The sequence below is a fragment of the Colossoma macropomum genome, unplaced genomic scaffold, assembly GCF_904425465.1.
Source record: "Colossoma macropomum unplaced genomic scaffold, Colossoma_macropomum, whole genome shotgun sequence".
Lineage (NCBI taxonomy): Eukaryota > Metazoa > Chordata > Actinopteri > Characiformes > Serrasalmidae > Colossoma > Colossoma macropomum.
In genome coordinates, this window is record NW_023494809.1 from 18,739,652 (window position 1) to 18,759,047 (window position 19,396).

The window sequence follows — 19,396 nt, forward strand, 5'->3', positions numbered from 1 at the left end:
ATGAAGATAAACCTTGGTTCTCTTAAGATTATCAGCAATATTGTGCCTTTTTACTTTAAGCAGGGTAATTAAAATACTGCACACTTATATGATAATTTGACCTCATTTGTACAGGAGAGGTTGGAAACAAAGCACTATGCAAAAGCCTGCAGCAATCTTGCTACAGCGGCCCTGTCTGAGAATGACACTGGGAAGAAAAGCATGGAGAGCAGGAGACACTTTACATGCCTGTGCACAGGTGATCTGCAGACAACACCCAGCAAAATTAACGACTAGAACAGGTGCAACTCCTTCAGACAACACAGAGAGAGAACTACAGAACCTACTCACCCTGCAACACCAGCTATATGGGCAGGGCTGCTTTCTACAGCAATAATATAGACACACACATACACACATACACAGAGAGAGAGAGAGAGAGAGAGAGAGAGAGAGAGAGAGAGAGAGAGAGAGAGAGAGAGAGGACAGTGAGAAAGAAATGAACAAAAGAAAGAAAGAAATAGACAAAGAGAGAGAGCAAAGAGTGAGCACAAAAGAAAGAAAGAAAGAAGAAAGAAAGAAAAAGTGGAAGGAACAAGAGCGAGAAAAAGAAAAAGAGTGAGTCAACAGAAAGAAAAAGAAAGAAAAAGAAAAAAATGAACAAAAGAATGAACAAAAGAAAGAATGAGAGAAAGAAAATGAAAAAGAGTAAGGAACAAGAGTGAGAAAGAAAAGTGAGACAGAAAGAGCAAAACAATGGAAAGAAAGAAAGAAAGAAAGAAAGAAAGAAAGAAAGAAAGAAAAAGAAAAAGGAAGGAAAAAGAGCGAGAAAGAGAAAAAGAGTGAGGCAACAGAAAGAAAAAGAAAGAAAAAGAAAAAAATGAACAAAAGAATGAACAAAAGAAAGAATGAGAGAAAGAAAATGAAAGAAAGGATAAGACGGAAAAACGGAAAGAAAATAGGGAGAAAAAAAAAAGAAGGAAAGCAAGAAAGAAAGAAGGAAAGCAAGAAAGAAAGCAAGAAAGAAAGAAGGAAAGCAAGAAAGAAAGAAAGCAAGAAAGAAAATAGGGAGAAAGTAAGAAAGAAAGAAAAAGAAAATGAAAAAGAGGAAGGAACAAGAGTGAGAAAGAGAGAAAAAAGAAAGAAAGAAGGAAAGCAAGAAAGAAAGCAAGAAAGAAAGAAAGAAAGAAGGAAAGCAAGCAAGAAAGAAAGAAAGAAAGAAAGAAAGAAAGAAAAGAAAAGAAAAGAAAGGCGATCTCGACCATAACGAGTTGCACTCTAACACTGCAGATCAGGAGGGCACAGGATGCAAGTTTTAAACGAATGGCAAAACTTAAAAAAACAAGCAAACTCAGAGGGAAAGGTATGCTAGTCTGGATGGTTTGTGTGGTTCATCACAGAAAGGAGAAATGCAGGTGTTGAGACCCATCAGAAAGCCAGAAAACCCCAGGTCAGACAGCCAGGGCTATGGTCATCATTTAGCGAGTGACTGAGTGAATCGTTTAGAAGTGCCCAATTAAAAGAATCACTAATTTGCATATAGGCGGCTTTCTCTGCTGCGAGGTTCATCAGGTCCTCAACTTCTTTAACAATATAGACATTTTTAAATAAAATCAATTACTCTATCATTAATAAATACCTTCTTTGTTAATACAAATACTGCAGCCTAAGTCACTTCAGTACAATTAAAATATACACTTGTTATAAAAACCTTTACAACACTGTTTTCTATAATTTCATGCACAACAACTGTAGGTTTGAAAATGCTGGGTTTTGATCAGAATCAAACAAGGCTCCGCCCACATATGCATTCTGTAATGGCTACTGACGCTAATTCGGATAAGCTTTACGGAAAACTGCCAAAAATACCATTCAACCTAATGAGAAACTAATGAGAAACTGTAGCATGTACCATGCAACTGAGTTAAGGTTAGCATGGCGGCAAATGTGACGTCACTTCAAAGCTGTGTAGTTTTGATTAGCAACAAGGTTAAATGGCATTTTTGCCAATGTTCTGTAAAGCTAGTCAAACCTAGCAACAGTTGCTACAATAGGACGCATTTGTGGGCAGAGCATGGACAGATCAATTAACCCGATGATTGATACAAGACTGTACTCTTTATAATAGCTCTACACATGACATGTATTCATGCTTATATGAATTACACCCCATGCTTCTGACCAGAATATGAGAAATAGTAACCATAAAATGCAGCCAATAAACTGTAGGCCACCCACCTTCCTTTAAGTTTCAGCAGGCACACTGCGCCTGTATTAGGCCTAAATCTGATCCTATCAGCCGGGCAACAAAAATGTGCTAAAATACTCAGCTAAGACTGCTCATTGTACCATGGGAGATCAGAGAGATGGGGATTTTCTCAATAACCAAAACTGTGGCAAAACAAGTCTTGGTTCCAATATAAGTCTTTTTGGCTCAGTTGTGAACATGATCATGTTTTAAAAATGTCCCATATCCTACATATCCTTTTCTTGTATTTTATCTATTTATTTTTTGCCCCTGAAGAGAATCCACTTATCACATTTGCATGTTTATGTAACAAAAACAGTCAACATTCATGTTTAAGACCACTTTCCAACCATTCTTTATCCCTTAGAATTAAACAGGCTGTTTTTGTTACTGTGTCTTTAAGACTGATATATGTAAACACTGCCCCGTTTTGAGCATCATTCAGAAAGTATCTTAAGATAAAACATTCCTGACTTCAGAGCGAATTGGCGGGGCTAAACTGCTGTATGCTGAATAGGCTTATATATATATATATATATATATATATATATATATATATATATATATATATATATATATATATATATATATATATACACACACATATGCAAATGCAAAAAGCATGGCAAAGTAGATCAAGCCAAAACTTTCAATAACAAATGAAAATGAAAACAGACTTATTATATTAGCAAACTCATTTCTTCGTAATTAAGTAGTGAAGACGCAAGCAAATTCATTCAGAGAGGTATGATAAGAAAACTACTCAGCCAGAATTGTTCACAGGGGTGGTGATAGGAACCAGACGTCTGAAGAGTTTAATACCTCTAAAAGCTCCCTCTCAGAAAGTGATCACACGAAGCCTCATTTATGAGATCTTGTTCACGAAAGTTTTGGTTTTATGATAGAATGTTCACCCCTAACAAGTAAATACACTCACGGTGGAGACGTTCATAAAGGTGTTTTAATGAAAATAGTGCCCAGAGAAAACACATTTTTCCAGATTTCCCACTATTTTAGCACTATCAACATGACGTATAAAACACTGGACGTTTTTCATGGTAAATAAATTGGCTATAGTTGTGTTGTAGACATTGTGACCCTCGGTTCCTATCACCACCACTGTAAAGAAATCTTGATAATTTTCTCTACAATTAAATATTTCACAAACCACTCTGAATGACTGTTTACATTTCAATCACTGAATTATACAGAAATTTTAAAAATCGGTGGAATTTCCCTTTTAGTTTTTACAATATTACCATAATTAAATGACTAGTTCTATAAACATTGCAACTTAAGGAAGCAGGAGAAATGCCCAAACTGCCATGCAATCTAAGAATCTTGTTATAGCTATTATATCTGCCAGCTGTTTATTTATAAACTGCTCTTTGTTCTAAAATGTCCTTACACTGTAATTCAGTCTCCTTTGTCGGTTTCGTTCTGTGCCTCATCTTCAAAGAATGAGCTCATTGAGCAGGCCTGATGAATGTGCTCAGTGAAGCAAACCGCTGATGGCCTCATCATCATGCACCACTACAGAGATCACGTGGATGCAACAATGACCGATTGCTGTCTCTTTAGCCTGCAATGTTTCTCAGCTGACCGGCCAGCAGGTCTTACAGCTCACTCTGGTGAAAGCACTGGATTACAAAACCTGTTCTATATGATGGCAAAGCAAATGTAAAACTTTTAGCTGCCAGGTTATCGGCCAAACTCCATGTCTAAATCATCATACACTCAAACCACATCAAGTTTTTAACGTAACCTCCAGTAGACTTGTTTACGTGGTTTCTGACACTGTATGACACACTGTCATCTAGAAACATGGAGAAAAGTGTGAACAAAATTCAAGCTGCTATTATTTTTAGCTCTTTTGTCCATTGTCATAGATAACACTGCCATACAGAGTCAGAAACCAATTTTGTATTAATTATGTATTTTGCATAATGCTAATTGGTGGGGTATAAGCTTACATTACTAAGCTACATTAGCCTCTTAACTCCAGTGCATAAATTTCAGACATCAAACACTACACCTTGGAAGTTCAAAGGCATACTTTAGTGTTCCAACACTTTGATAGGAATAAGAGATGCTTCACTTACTTAAAGCTGCACTATGTAAGATTTGGGGATTTGGAGACCTCTCTGGTGGAAATGTGTAACTACACACAACATGCAAAGGAAGAGTTTGTAATTGTGGGTTCAGAACGCTTTGTAAAAGTTGGTGAGGAATGGGTCCTCTGAAGATGTAAGTGAAGTAGTTGTTGTCATCATATATCTTCACTGGTTTGCATTTGAGACATCAACATTGAGTCTGACCTTCTTTTTGAATCTGTGTGTGTGACGTTAATACATAAAGAGTCCCGCCAAATCAGACAAAATGACTTAGATTACTACTTCAGGCTTTACGGGGTGACTCACAGCAGTGCTCGCACACCATATTTTAGCATGTTTTTTTTCCACCTGCCTGAGTAATGCTATTCCTTTCAATTTTAACCAAAAAATCCTAGAAAGTGCAGCTTTAATCTGACCAGTGATATAGACACTATTTTAAGGAATGGTGAAGCTAAGATTTGAGGCCTTACACTTTTTGAAACCAAGACATTTGCCAAAGAAAATGTACAGAACATGTGTTTGATATGACCAGTCACGGGGGATGCATACATTCTTGAGTCACTAATAATTTTTAACACGTGACCACATCACAAAACTAAGGATTTGGCCATCTTCTCTGGCTTCTGATGGCCACAGAGTGTCCTGGTGTGTCTGTTTCTGTCCTACAACCCTGGTCACTGCCTGCAAGGTTCTGCTTACCTGCCACTCTTTCGTCCGACTCTCTGTTCCCGTCATCTGAGTAGCGTGTGAAATCCAGAGAATCCAGGGTGCTGATGCTGCCGGCCCGGTCTGCAAAGACAAAACAAACCAATGACATTCACTGCTCCATTGGTCCCCCAGTTTAAAGGGCATACACTATAAATTTCTTGTATTTTGATTTTTCTCTGTGGTCCACTTACAATGATTGTGTGATTTTATGTATCAAAGCCAGGTTTGTCTATTTTTCAACCTTATATCCCGTAGAATTAAAGAGGCTATTTTGGTAACTGTGTCTGTAAGACCGATATATTTAAATCACCTCTGTTCTGATTGGCTGACCCCTTCAGAAGTGAAATGTTTTAAAAGAAGTGGTTTACAGAACAAACTGTTAGTCTGAAACCCTGACAGACGTGAGAAAAAACTCAGCCATTCCTCAGATGTGTGGGTCCTTTGGAAGGCTGCAATGATCCATTTGCTTCATGACAGCCAGAAACAGTACAACGTTTAATCATTTTCCACTCCATTTACTGTCCTACAGACTGTCTGCAGGAACAACACTCAGCATCACTTCAATAGGAAAGGGCAGGGCTAAACTGATGTAGGCTGAATGGGTGGTCATATAAAAATGTGTCCATGGTTGTGACATCACAACCATCATGAATTTGCAGCTAAACGTTTTGAAATATAATAGATATATGGCATTTTGTTCATATCATGCTACCCTACTTTCCACACTTACAAGTAGTCACATATGGGCCGCATGGACCTGAGAGAACATGGCACATTCTGAAACTTTAAAGGGCCCATATCCTACATTTTTCAGGTTTCATTTTTCCTTGAGGTCCAGTACGCTTATATAGTTTAATAGATCAAAAACAGCCAAAATTGATTTTACAAGATTATTTAGATTTTGTTTCTGTTACTCTGCCTTTAGGACTGTAATATGTAAATCTCTGTTCTGATTGGCTGCCTTATTCAAAAAGCAGCCTGGGCTGTAGTGCTCCTTATAACTACAGTGTGAATGGGCGGAGCTAAAAAGCTATAGGCTGAATTGGTAGATATGTATAAAAACATTTTTCAAAACATCACAAAAACAATGAATTTAAATTGGCCTAATTTTTCAGTTTAGTTTCCATATATGGACTGTATGGAAAGGGGAGTAAATAGTACAGCTTGTTTACATCAAACTCTAGAAAAAGCAGTAAAAATTTGGTTTGTACTGTGCTTATCTCTTATATAAAAAAATGGAATCTATGAAATGGATCCTTTAAGCGTTCTCACCCTTCAGCCATAATCAAATTCACTCAATCCCGTCCTTAAAGCACTGTGTTAAATAAGACATACTGGGCACCTGAAGAGCTTGCCACTTTGGATAAAAGGATCTGCCAGATGAACACAGGCAAATGTAATGCAAAGGATTCCAGACACAAATATAGCTCTCAAGTAATGAAGCAAGACCATCTTCAAGTGAACAGTTCTGTCTTTTCTTCTAACCCTTTTTTAGATTCCCAGAAACAAACCCATACTGACCTAAAAATAAAATCGAATACAGTTTAAATTAAATTTAATAAAGCGTTGTTGTCCTGTGGTCACATTTTGTCTGCACCGGCCCAGCTCAATCCAAAATGAAACGTTTCTCTGAACAATTTCAACCTATAAATGTGAACTAACCCATTCATCAGCAATAAACTGAACTGGCACACCTGCTTCTCCTTTACAAGTGAAATACTTTGCTGTTGGCCTGTTTGGCCTGGACTACAACTGGGTATCAAAATTCTATACTTTTATCATGACTAAATTACTTAAACACTAGCTAGTCATTCAATATCAAATGTCAACACCCAAGCAGTCAGTCTTATCAGCACTTGTGAGCTGCACGCTTATTCCAAAATCTAGATTGATGATCGACCTGTTACTAACACTGGGGGACTGTCTCAGTCAGAAGGCCATCCCTGATTGGTCCAACAGCTGTTTATAATCTGAAATCCTGAACTTCATCTGCCTTGGAGTAGGTTAGGCATGCGGCAAAAGTTGTAATGGCAATGCAGCTCAGTAAAAAATGATCCATTGCTGTGACACAAAATCCAGTGTTAGACTGAACTAAGCCTAATTTTAGCTACAAAAGCAAGTGAGACAGGCCCCAGGAATCAACTGAACAAAAATAAGTACAAACAGCAGCACTCCCACTACATAAACTTCAAAATCAGAGCCTGCCGTGTATGATGCTATAGCAAGGAATGCTGGAACAGATCCTTTTTTGTTGTTTTTGAGCTTTGAAAAGCTTTAATACTGTACATATTAATGAAAGTACTATTTGTACAAAAAGTAATACACACACACACACACACACACACACACACACACATACATATATATATATACACACATACATACATACATACATACATACATCTAAACCGCTTATCCTTCTGGGTCACGGTGGGGTGCTGGAGCCTATCCCAGCTGTCATTGGGCGGAAGGCTGGATACACCCTGGACAGGTCGCCAGTCCATCGCAGGGCAGACAGACAGACATACACAATCACACACTCACTCACACCTAGGGGCAATTCAGCATGTCCAATTAGCTTAACCGCATGTTTTTGGACTGTGGGAGGAAACCAGAGTACCCGGAGGAAACCCATGCAGACACGGGGAGAACAGAAATGACCCTGGTCACCCCTGGTCTCCCTGGTCACCCAGCCGGGAATCAAACCCAGGCCATTCTCGCTGTGAGGCAACAGTATATACACATACATATATAGCCTTGAATATCAGGATATCTGAAGAGTTTATCCACATAAAAATGCAGGTGTAAACTCTCCCAAAATGCATTTTAAAACAGATTCAAATCCGATCGCTCAAGCCACTCAAGGAGGGGGTCTGAGACTTTATTTTAGCCAGGTCTTACACAAGGGTAAATGCATCCGTCTCACCGAGCCACATTCGACGACTAAAACCCCTCCAAGCACAGTGAAGGTGTCTCCTCCTGTCATTCTGCATATGGAGGGAAAACACCCATTTGAGTTTAATTCAGTGCCTGTACTGACCTGAGCTAGTGAAAAATGAAGCGCCAGTTCGGTTAAGCGTTACCTTATTATTATTTACAGTCTCACTAAGATACATTAGGTTTTAACTAGATTGATCAATAGGTCGATTGATTAATCAGGCCTATTAAATGTCATTTTAAGATCTTTGGCATTGCCCAATGCCTGCACTCACGAGGCCGATAAACAAAAAAATGGCTGCAGGCAGCCTTGTCAGTGTGGCTACTGTGGAACGATGTTATTGTTTCCCCTTTATCAATTTTGCCATTCTACAGGCAGAAGTCAGTGGGCGCAGTAAAACAGTGGGAAACAAATCTAATCTAAAACTGCTAATGGCTAACGTTAAATATAATAAGATATATACTATATATTGTTATGTATAGAATAATGCAGTTAAATAATGTCGCTTCTGACATTCTGAACCCTGCACTCTCAAATACCAGTCACATTCTGAAATCTACAGCATAACCCAATGTATTTTTCTGTTTCATTAATTATTAAAAATTCAATCTAAAACAACACTGGCTAGGATAAAAAACATTTTTTTAAAATATCGACATTATGTATCGACGACTAATACAGAAGGCTAATTATTTTAACAGCCATCGTCTTCTAAATATCGGTATAAATCCAGTTAAGTAAATTAATCACACTATGAAAAACTGTGACTTTCCAGGTGACCCTTTTTGATAATGAAACAGGAAAAAATGAACACCACCACCACTGACTGGTTGTTGTACAAGCTAAACTGCATATTATGTGCTGCATAGCAATTGGATTTCAATCAGAATAACTGCAGATGCATTTGATTCCAAAGTGTTAATGCATGTGGTTAAACTCTTATCAGGTTATGATCCTGATACAAGTCACATGAGGCCACTGAATATAAATGGGGTCAAAGCCAAGGCAATGCTATTGGTCAGTCCTAAAAATCAGAATGCTACCCAGCTCTAGTTCAGACTCTTACAGCTATTTATCCACTTGTTACAGAGTAGTGAGTAAACGTCACATGATGGGCCGTAACTACTGCCATGGTAATTCTGCAGTTGGTCATGTGACTCACGAGGTAAAGCCAGAAATTGTATTTATACAATTGTAATTATATCCATAGCCAGGCTTTTGTCCACCCTGGGTGTTTGCCTTTTGGCCATGGCAACATGAATGAACTGCTTCAAAACAAATGTGGCTTATAATGTTTTTTCTCTCTATGCCTTTTACGGTGGGACATATAGTAACAAGGGACTCTAATTGTGATAGTGGAAAGTGGGCAAAAATGTTTATCTCTGCCTGCTTCAGCAGAGTGTTGATAAGATGGAGTTGTGGACTTGCCCTTTAAGCATTAGAAAGTCAGTCTCTGGGTGTGACTTGAATAGCAATCTCTCTTGTCAGATAACAGCGAAGTGCAATCCTGCCTGGACGTATTGCCAAGCTGGTCAACTGAAAGAGGCCAAAGAATATGCACTGCAATTGCACATGTCGCCATCAGTTCAGGTACAGCAATGAAAATAGACATAAAGCGTAGATTTCCATGATGTAGGCTACAGCAGCCATGAAGTGAATGGGAAACTAATACAGAATAGGACTGTTACTATCAACTACATCAGTAATCAAGTTATCTAGCACCACTCATTTGACCACTCATTGCATAGAGTTTTACAACAATTTTAAAAATCTATAATTTTTTTTATTTAAAACTACAAACAAATTATGCACATCTTTTCAAATATCCAAAAATGCACTATTAGACATCATTAAAAATGATAAAGACTTTAAGAAAATGTCATTAGAACAAAACATTGCCTCTTCAACACAACTGCTTTTCAGGGGAAGAAAAAACTTCCTAACTTTTAATGCAGGTTAAAGCAATTAGATTTTTGGACCACTTCTATTGGTCCATTGATCATGAAATATTGACCTCATGTAAGGAGCATCTTTTGTTTTCAAACTATGTAAATGATACAAAATTTTGTTTCAATCGCGATGTGATACTGGTGTCAAGATAACAACAAAAGACAAATAGACAAAACCCTTCGAACCGTCCATAGCTCGAGCCTCAATCCCAGCTGTTCACGAGCTGCTACTATGACTCCTGGGTAGAGTCAAGTCACTATCTGTGCCACTGGGTAGCCCTCTTCTCCAAACAGCTTTTTGGCAAGTTTGATTGATGTTTTTCCTGATAAAAGTTATTACACACATTTGTTTATCACTGAAGCACACCAAATCCAAAGTACCACTGACAACCAAAACACACCACCAACACCAGCAATGTCAGCGAGGTCTGTAACACTGCCAGTAGACTAGTGGTAGAAGATGTGAGCCAGCAACCAGAAGGTTGTAGGTTCAGAACCCAGGACTGACTGGGTATTCCTGGTTGTAATCGTGGGCAAGGCTCTTAACCCCATTGCCAATTTGCTGCTCCCTGACTGGGTGTAGTTTGGCAGTAAATGTACAAACCTCTCTTGTAGGACCAATAAAGTTTAACATTAGCACTGGAGTTTAAGTTGGCTTCTTATTCAACTTTCTCATTTGACCTTAATGTAACTGCTGGACAACAAGAAGGAATGGAAAGCTCTAATAAGAAGCGAACTTCAGCCTTCTGGAAATCAACAAAAGCAATAAAAAAGTGGAAAGCTCCAGTTCCACTCGAATGAGAGCGAGAGCCGGAGGATGTTCACAGTGAAAGTTATTTGTCAGACTGAGCTGATGTTACACCCTTAAAAACATTACTAAAACTCATGGTACATTATTAATGTCAGTTACTGGAATATTCTGAGCTCTATCAGTGTCTGTTAATTAGAAGTATTTAGCTGCAACTTCAAAAAACTACTGAACATTCGGCAGCTTGTCCCACCAACTGCTTATTCTCTACTGGAGCTTAAAATTATGTGCTTCAACAAAGCACCAGGTTTTTTTCTGTGGTCGTAATTTAGCTCTTGGTGAACTGAACCTCAGTTTGTCAGAACGTTGCCAAACATTTTATTGTTATAGCTCTTCACATTTACAGGCAACATTTAACTGGATTACTCGAATTATTAGTCAATAAACTCAGCCCTACCTATAATAATTGTTACTCAATAATAAATATATATATCTATGTTGTGGTGTAAAGCATGCCGCCACTGGACTGTGGAGTAGTACAAATGCCTTCTGTGGAGTGATGAAACAAGCCAGCAGAACGTTACCTGCCTGACTGCACTGTGCCAAGTGTAAAGTTTGGTGGAGGAGGGATAATGCTATAGGGTCCTCAGTTCCAGTGAAAGGAAATCTTAATGCTTCAGCATACCAAGACATTTTGGACAATTGCATGCTTCCAACTATGTGGGAACAATTTGGGGAAGACCCTTTTCTGTTCCAGGATGACTGAGCCCCAGTGCACAAGGCAAGGTCCATAAAGGCATGACCGTGTGAATTTGGCATGGAAGAACTTGACTGGCCCACACATAGCCCTGATCTCAACCCCATCAAACACCTCAGTACCTGACCTCACAAATGCTCTTCTGGATGAATGGGCAAAAATGTTCATAGACACACTCAAAAATCTTGCAGAAAGTTTTCCAGAAGAGTGAAAGCTGTTATAGTTGCAAAGGGGGGACCGACTCCATATTAATGCCTATGGATTTATAATGGCATGTTATAAAAGCTCCTGTGGGTGTAATGCATAGGTGTCCCAATACTTTTGTCCACATATTTCTTTTTCTTCTTCATTATTTCCTTCCTTGAGCTTTTTTACAATTAAATATTCTGAAATCTTTAAAAGGCTATCTAGTTTCTTACTGGTCAGTCACTGATTACTCAAGTGCTTGAACAATTCTTTTAAATCTATAGACACAGTTATGTTTTTAATGGAATGGCACCATCATGCTGTGCCTCATTCCTTGTGTAGAAGTTCTGCAGGGAGCCTGTGGTAATATTTAGTAATTCCCTCAATAGGGAAATTAATCTCTCCCTTGTAACAGGGTTTTACTGCTGGCGGAAGAATGAGAGCTCACTGCTAATATCAGCTAAATCTTTCAGATTCATTTGAATGCTATGCCTGGAAATAGTTACTCAGCTAGCTAGTCATTTACACCTCTATTTTTAGCAAAGCAAACACAAGAAAACAAGCTGAAAGGCCAACTCAGCACTTGCAGGAACCTGCCTTCACAGGCTGAGCGACTTCGGAGGCTGTGAATGTTACATATTGTAATGACATACTGACCCTGTCTTAACCAATCACTCTGCTCGCCAACAAGGATTCTTGGATTTAAATTTTACTAGTTGGCCGGCATCTAAAATATGCAGGAATATTCCTCTGGGTTCCTCTGACAGCAGAAGAAGAACGTGAAATCATCTAAAGTCAAAACAGGCCCTTTCCCAAGGCGCAGGCAGTAAGCCGTGAACACACATAATCTGACATGTCTTGGCTGAATTGGGCTACTGGGAGTTCTACCTAACTGTTATAGTGACTTCAGCAGGGGAATAAAATGTAGAGAGGGGAATAAAATACATAATCACTATATAAAATCCTTGTAATTCCATTTTTTCCATTTTTTTTCCTTCAAAAACTTGTTGAAATAAATCCCTACCCTACATTTTTTGTGTGTTTTATAGAACTGGTGCATTATGAAATGATAAAAACAACAAAGAAGAGCCCAAACTTTTGAACAGCTGAAATCCTATATCAAGCAACAGCTTTCAAAACTACAGCAATCTCCTCAGATCCCAAACGCTTACAGAGTGTTGTTAAATGAAGAGGTGGTGCAACACAGTGGTAAACATGCCCCCGTCCCAATGTTTTGAAATGTATTGTTGGCATCAAATTCAAAATGGTATATATTTTTCAAAAAAAACAATAAAATTTCTCAGTTTCAACAATGGATATGCTGCTTTGTACTATTTTCAATTAAAATAGAGTTTAAATGATTTGCACATCATTGCATTCAGTTTTTATTTACAAATAGTGTTGGATTCCAGCAAGAGGGTGTGGGGTGGGAGAGGGTGTGGGGGGGAGCCTCAAGAACCCCCCCAAAATTGCTTTTAGTCTTTCAAAAGTTCCTCCCACCTTCAATACACATCATCCGAAGGTGGATTTCCTGGTCGTTAAACTGGAAAATCTTGCTCTAGAGGCTACTGCGGCACCGGTGTAGGTGGCAACTGGCAAGTAAGCATATTTACAACAGATATAGCGATGGTTGCATTTTTTATTTTGGCCGGAGTGTCACTTTAACATATACCAGCTAAACCAACTAACCAGAGCTCTCAAAATCAATTACAAGCTACTTAAAATGTTCACCTGTTTAGCACCACTTCCAACTCAAAAATAGAGCCAAGGCCCTCAGATCACATACATGTTCATTATAGGCAAGACAGTTTGGCAGTTCTTTAAATATGCTAGACATGAAACCTGTGCAACAATATTTAGAAAAATGGTTTATAACAATCAAATGATAACACTGAATTCAAGTTAAAGCAGTAGTTTACCTGTTCTTGCCCTTTTGTCCATTTTTATTGATAACAGCCCTGTCAGAAACTAAATAGGTAAATCTATATGAGATTATTAACAACTGGACAGACCCGGTACAATAACAGAGTTTAATCAACATAAGTACATTATAATACAGTAAAACTCAAGGAAATGTGTGTTTTGGGCATGCAGTTTGGGGATATAAGCTTCCATTACTTGTTAGCTACACTAACCTCATAGCTCTAGTATATCCCCTTAAATGCCTCCTAGTTCAAAACTGTAAACTGCATATTTCTATAACTTAGGAATTACTCAAGCAGTTTGCATTGTTTTCTAAGTAGTTACTGAACAATAAGCCTCATGTAATACACCTGGGATTTTAACAGGTTAGAGGATGCAAACATCAGACGCCAAAAATGCCTTGGCTGATGGCCTGTGTTTGGAGTAAGAGGAAAACTGTGTAAATATTTTTTTTTGCACTACAGTCATGACTACAGTTGCACTAAAGACTACAACACCCAGAATGCAAATCTCTCTGTTTCACTAGTGGACCTCAGCCAAGAGTGAATTAACCACCTTCAGACAGCCGCAGTAAATCTGAGCCTGACTGTGTCCTACGCGGCACAGCGTGATTCTGTTCTAAAGAAAAATCTTAAAACAGAGGGCTGGATGGACAAGGAGAGACATGGCAGCTCTGATGACGGCCAGACAGCTGCTCCTCACACATGATCCAATTAGGCCATGCATTATGCAGCAAACAGCACGTTCAGTGCAGCAACACATCCTTCACACTCTCCAAAAATACTGCAGCTTTTACACGATCCACATCTCAAACACTTCAAACACCTCTTTTCTCAGCCTAAGAGGCTGCAAGAGAATCTGCTCCTGGGACATACACACTGTTAGGAGTGTAAAAAGGCATCATCTTAAGGAGGAGACTGAAATGCATCCTTTTTTTAGCCAAAGTTAAATTCAAACATAAAATTAAACCTAAAAATAAAACATAGATCATTCCACTACTGTGAATAGTTCCTCCAATCAAATTTGCATATTTGTATTTTTATACAATTTTTGTGTTCAATATTACACTGAAAAGAAAGCCTGTCCAACAAACAAACTATATATAACTATATATAAAGTTTAAAGAAGAATTCCTTAGATTTTTCTAAATTTCTGCATAATTCAATTGTTAAAATGTAACCACACAATTAAGAGTGTTTTCATGTGAAATGGTTCATTGTAGAGAACTTCCAAACTATCTTTACAGTGGTGGTGATAGGAACCAGGAGTCAATGTCTACAACAAAATATATCCATTTAATTTACCATCCAAAACCACCAATGAACCTTCAAGTGTCTTCTTTTTTATTAATATGTAATGCTAATGATGGTAAAATAGTGGTAAATCTGAAAAAAGTAAGTTTTCTTCTCTTTGAGGACTATTTTAAGTTTAGAGCAGAGCACTTCACATCAAACCACTTAATTATGCTGAAATTCTGAGAAATTAGTGGAATTCCCCTTTTATAGTACACATAGAATAAATGTAAATTACTCATATCATGTAAAATGTAAAAAAAAATGCTGCAGTATGTAAACATTGTTAAAGGTTCAAAACATACCCATAACTCCCCACTCCATGAAGTCCATATATGGAAACTAAGCTGCAAAAAACTGAATTCCCTGTTTTTGTGATGTCACAAATATCCCCAAAACACATTTACATATAAAAAATACAAGGCAACTGGTCAGAACAGAGGTCATTTACAGAAGTCTTGAGAGCTGTCTTGTAAAAATAAATTACAACTACTTTTGGTACAAAAGCCTACTTAAGTGTTATAATTGGATCTCAGGGAGAAAATGCAGGACATGGGCCCTTTAAGATATCACGATGCACTGAATCGTTTCCTAAACAATCGTAATCAAACTGAATTGCTGCGTGATCACACGTGTACTCCCTAAGACAGGGCTGGAGAGATATATCCTGCTGCATCCTGTAAAGATCTGACACAATAGATGTGTGGCTGAGCCATCTGCTCTGCTTCGGCAGACTGCCAGCCTCTGGGGAGCTGGAACTGCATTGTTAATAAAAAAAAGCAGACAACCCCCGACGTCCTCAGTACCTGGTCAATGCACAAAGCGCAGACAGTGGCAATTAGAACAGCAAACAAACTGGCCACTGAGGCCTTTCTAACTGCAATATGCCCACCATCTAGCGTCCATTACCGCCTGGAGCAAGAAGACCAATTGCAGGGTACAGCCGAGAAGACGGCAGCTGGTGTTAGCCACTAGTGGCGCGGGTCTCATTTGCATTGCATCTCCTTTTCCTAAAGGGACGATGATGTCATTAGAGCCTGCAGGAGCTGAGGCGCTTATTATGTCATATCCAAGTCGTGGTTCTGCAGATTTTATAATCGGAGGAAATGATCACTTCAGGGTTTGTGAAGTGCTACAAAACCACACCTCGTTTTCTTATAAAGGCAGGAACCTGCTGTTATAGGACATGGCGTGGACTGAGCATTAAAGTGCATATATCCTGCATTTTTTCATTATTATGGACATTCCTGGTCCTTGCGTGGTTTTATACACCAAAAACAGTCATAATTCATTTTTTACAAGATCATTTTCCAACCTCTCTTTATCCTTTACAATTAAACAGGCTGTACTTGTTACTGTGTCTTTAAGACTGACATGCACAATGCACATTCCCTCTGTTCTGACTGGCTTCCTTGTATTTTGCTACACTATGGGGTGAAACACTCCTTCTAATGTCAGTAGTCACTACTGGGGAGTGAAAGTCATGTTCTGAGATTTTAACAATGTTTATATATTACATAAAACTCTTTAATCAATTTTTCCATAATTTAGGCCCTTTAATGTCTCTCCACCCAAGTGGTTAGTAGGAAAATGACCAAGAATCAAACAGAATGCATAGTTACAGTAGTTAATGGAACACAGCACTTATTAAATATCTATATGCAAACATCTGTAATGTACGACTGATTACCACGAACAATCATTTACAGACTATAAACACGCTTATAACAGAACCCAATAGCAGCACTTCAAGTCAATAGGGTTTTCTGTCCTTTTCTAAAGTGAAGGAAAACGTGTTAAATTTATTGTCGTGGTAATCGAACACATGATGGAGTGCATATGGATCAGGTCTAAATAACAGTGTAGTATTCCTTTAAACACCCTCTTTGTCACTAGCAATAGACGGTTTTTGGGAGGTAAAACTAGTGCAAACTTACATATATGCTGAGCTTATTCACAACACCCACTACCTTCCATCAAAACAGAGAAAACAGGCAGATCACACAAACCCTTCGCCAGCCTCACTAATGTACTGAAAAAAACAGTGTAATTTCATTACAATTCAGCAAGATAGCTAATAGAGCAAAACCCTGATTAGTATTAAGATTACTGTTTCACTCAAATCATTAAAGCTGGTAGGATAACTGTAGCTACTATGCCCACATAGCATCAACCATCATTTTCTTACACGGAAATAAGCTATAGAAAGAGACGTAGAAGCTATTATCAACACTTCAACCTCATGCACAACCTTGGCACTGCAACAGCAATAGGAGGGGAAAAAAATGAAACGTCATGCTGTAAAGGTAAACAATAAGAGGCAGACAAGGACACACTCTCAGAAATACAGTAGAGTCTAAAGTCTGGCTAAAGTCCACCAATGAGAACTGGTTTTATTTAGTCTTTTATGGAAAAACTAATACATGCTTATTTGGTTTGGTTATTTAAGATCACATTTAAACCTGAGCACTTTTGTTGATCACTTTCAGAAGTCCTTTCTCAACTCTTTTTTTTATTTTTACCCAATTTTCTCCCCAATTTGGGCATCTCCAATTCCACCTGCTAGTTAGGACTCCTCCAATCACACGATACTACCAACGCTAGGAGGGTGAAGGCTAACGCAGGCTTCCTCCGAGACCTGTGAAGCCACATCTTTTTGAACTGCCGCTCACCCAACGTCATTGGACAGCTGATCGCGCTCGGAGGAAAGCGCCAACCGCCAGTTCTGTTATGTCAGCTAACACACGCCTACGCTGACTAGCATCGCGTTGAGTAATGGGGGGAGAAGGGGGGCCATCCTACCCACCCAGAGAGAGTGAGGCCAATTGCGCCTTCTAGGACCCCTGGCCACGGATGGCTGTAGCCTCACCAGGGATCAAACTCGCAGTGTCCTGATGACAGGGCCAACGCTTACACGCTTGCGCCACTCGGGAGCCCCTTTCTCAACTGTTCATCTGAAACTTGTGCTGCTGTTGAAGGAGAATTTCAAAATTCAATCATTAAGATGTAAACAAACTCATTCGGAGTGGTCTGATGTGGAATGCACCATGCTGGAGAAACTTACTGAGTCAGAACTGTTCATCACAATGGCTCTAAAAGCTCCCTCACATTGAAAAGGTTTTGACCTACAATGTATTTTAAAATCCATTTACAAAGAAGAGGTGCATGCAGAGTGTTGTAAGACAAAGTCCCAAAGAAAACCTTTTTCATTAGAGCTCTAATTTGGTGAAAATGTCTGTTTCAATTGTTTGGCTCAGTCTAAATGCTTTTCCTACTTCACTGGATTGCTGGCTAGCATGCTCTCTGAGGAAAAATGACAGTGTGCTGGTTAGCAAGCAATCCATAAAGTAGAAAGAAATGTATTAAAACTGAACTGGGTGCTGAGTTTATACTCTGAGTGGCATAAGATTCTAGTTTCTAAACATAGATTCTAAAACATGGTCACCCCCTCGGCTCACCGTTAAGAAGTGACCAAAAGTCCCCCCCTCCTTTCCTCTGCTCTCCTGCACTGCTCATCACTACACATTTAAAGAGTCTCAGCAACCTGGTCAGCGTTGCCAGATTCGGCAGGATCCCCTGCATGACAATAATTATGACAACAATTGTTTATCAATGATTTTCCTTCAAGCTGTAGTATTTTAAGTATTTTAAGTTTCATTAAAAATCATGAATAAAAAGAAAATAAATTGATAGATTCCAGAAATCATAAAATAATAATCATTATTATTATTGTTGTTGTTACTATTATTATTATTATTAATAGTAGTAGTAGTAGTAGTAGTAGTATTTTATTATTATTTATTTGATCCTGCAATCCTGCAGAAACCTGCCAGACAGTGTTCAAGCTGTGATCAAGACACACTGAAATATTTGGATCACTATTAACAGATAAAGTAGAAAAAATGTTTTTAGTAACTATTAAAATGAAACCAGTTCTCGGTAGTGGAGTAGACTTTTGGACCCTAGTGCATCTAGACAAAGACCTTTCTCATTAAAGAAACAAGGCAAAAGAAATGACAGCCAAGAATAAAAGCTCATGATTTGTTTCCCTTCACACTCTTCCACAGCACATCATTACATACCCATCGCATGAACAGCGTCGGCTACTCTTCTCTTTTTATCCTGTACCTGCACAGCTGGGATCCACAATGACCATCAGCAATTTCCACAAATAATACACACTGTTACAGCCAACCAAACAAAACTAACATGCTCCATATTTGGAGTTTATGGAAAAAAGGAAATATTAATGTTGGTCACATCTGTTTTTATTGTATTGTACCTACAATAAGTGTATGATAACTGATTATTAGAAGCCTTTTTTCCCTGTATGACCACTGGAGCATTACTGTGTCTCTACCACATTACGTATTTTATGGGACTAGTTTAGTTTGGTAAATAAGCTACACTAACCAATGAAATACTTACCATCCATCTACGTGCATGTATAAACCATTCATTACTATACCTTAGTGTAAATATATAAATGCTCTGTTTTAGGCATATAGTTTGAGGTGCAAGGGACTGGATTTTGTCTATCATAGTAAAGTGGGT

General features: G+C 38.5%; 1 protein-coding gene across 5 annotated transcripts in view; it reads right to left on the reverse strand.

Moving 5' to 3' along the window:
* Nucleotides 1–19,396, reverse strand: part of relch (RAB11 binding and LisH domain, coiled-coil and HEAT repeat containing) — a 70,998-nt gene that overhangs the window by 49,596 nt on the left and 2,006 nt on the right. For 3 of the 5 annotated variants that reach the window (XM_036558199.1, XM_036558200.1, XM_036558202.1), the window contains exons 2-3: nucleotides 18,925–18,978; nucleotides 5,041–5,130 (exon numbers count right to left, since the gene is read on the reverse strand). In XM_036558199.1, the coding sequence (XP_036414092.1) occupies nucleotides 5,041–5,130; nucleotides 18,925–18,978 (144 nt within the window). The remainder of the gene's footprint in view (nucleotides 1–5,040; nucleotides 5,131–18,924; nucleotides 18,979–19,396) is intronic. The other 2 variants (XM_036558203.1, XM_036558201.1) reach the window with 1 other exon arrangement.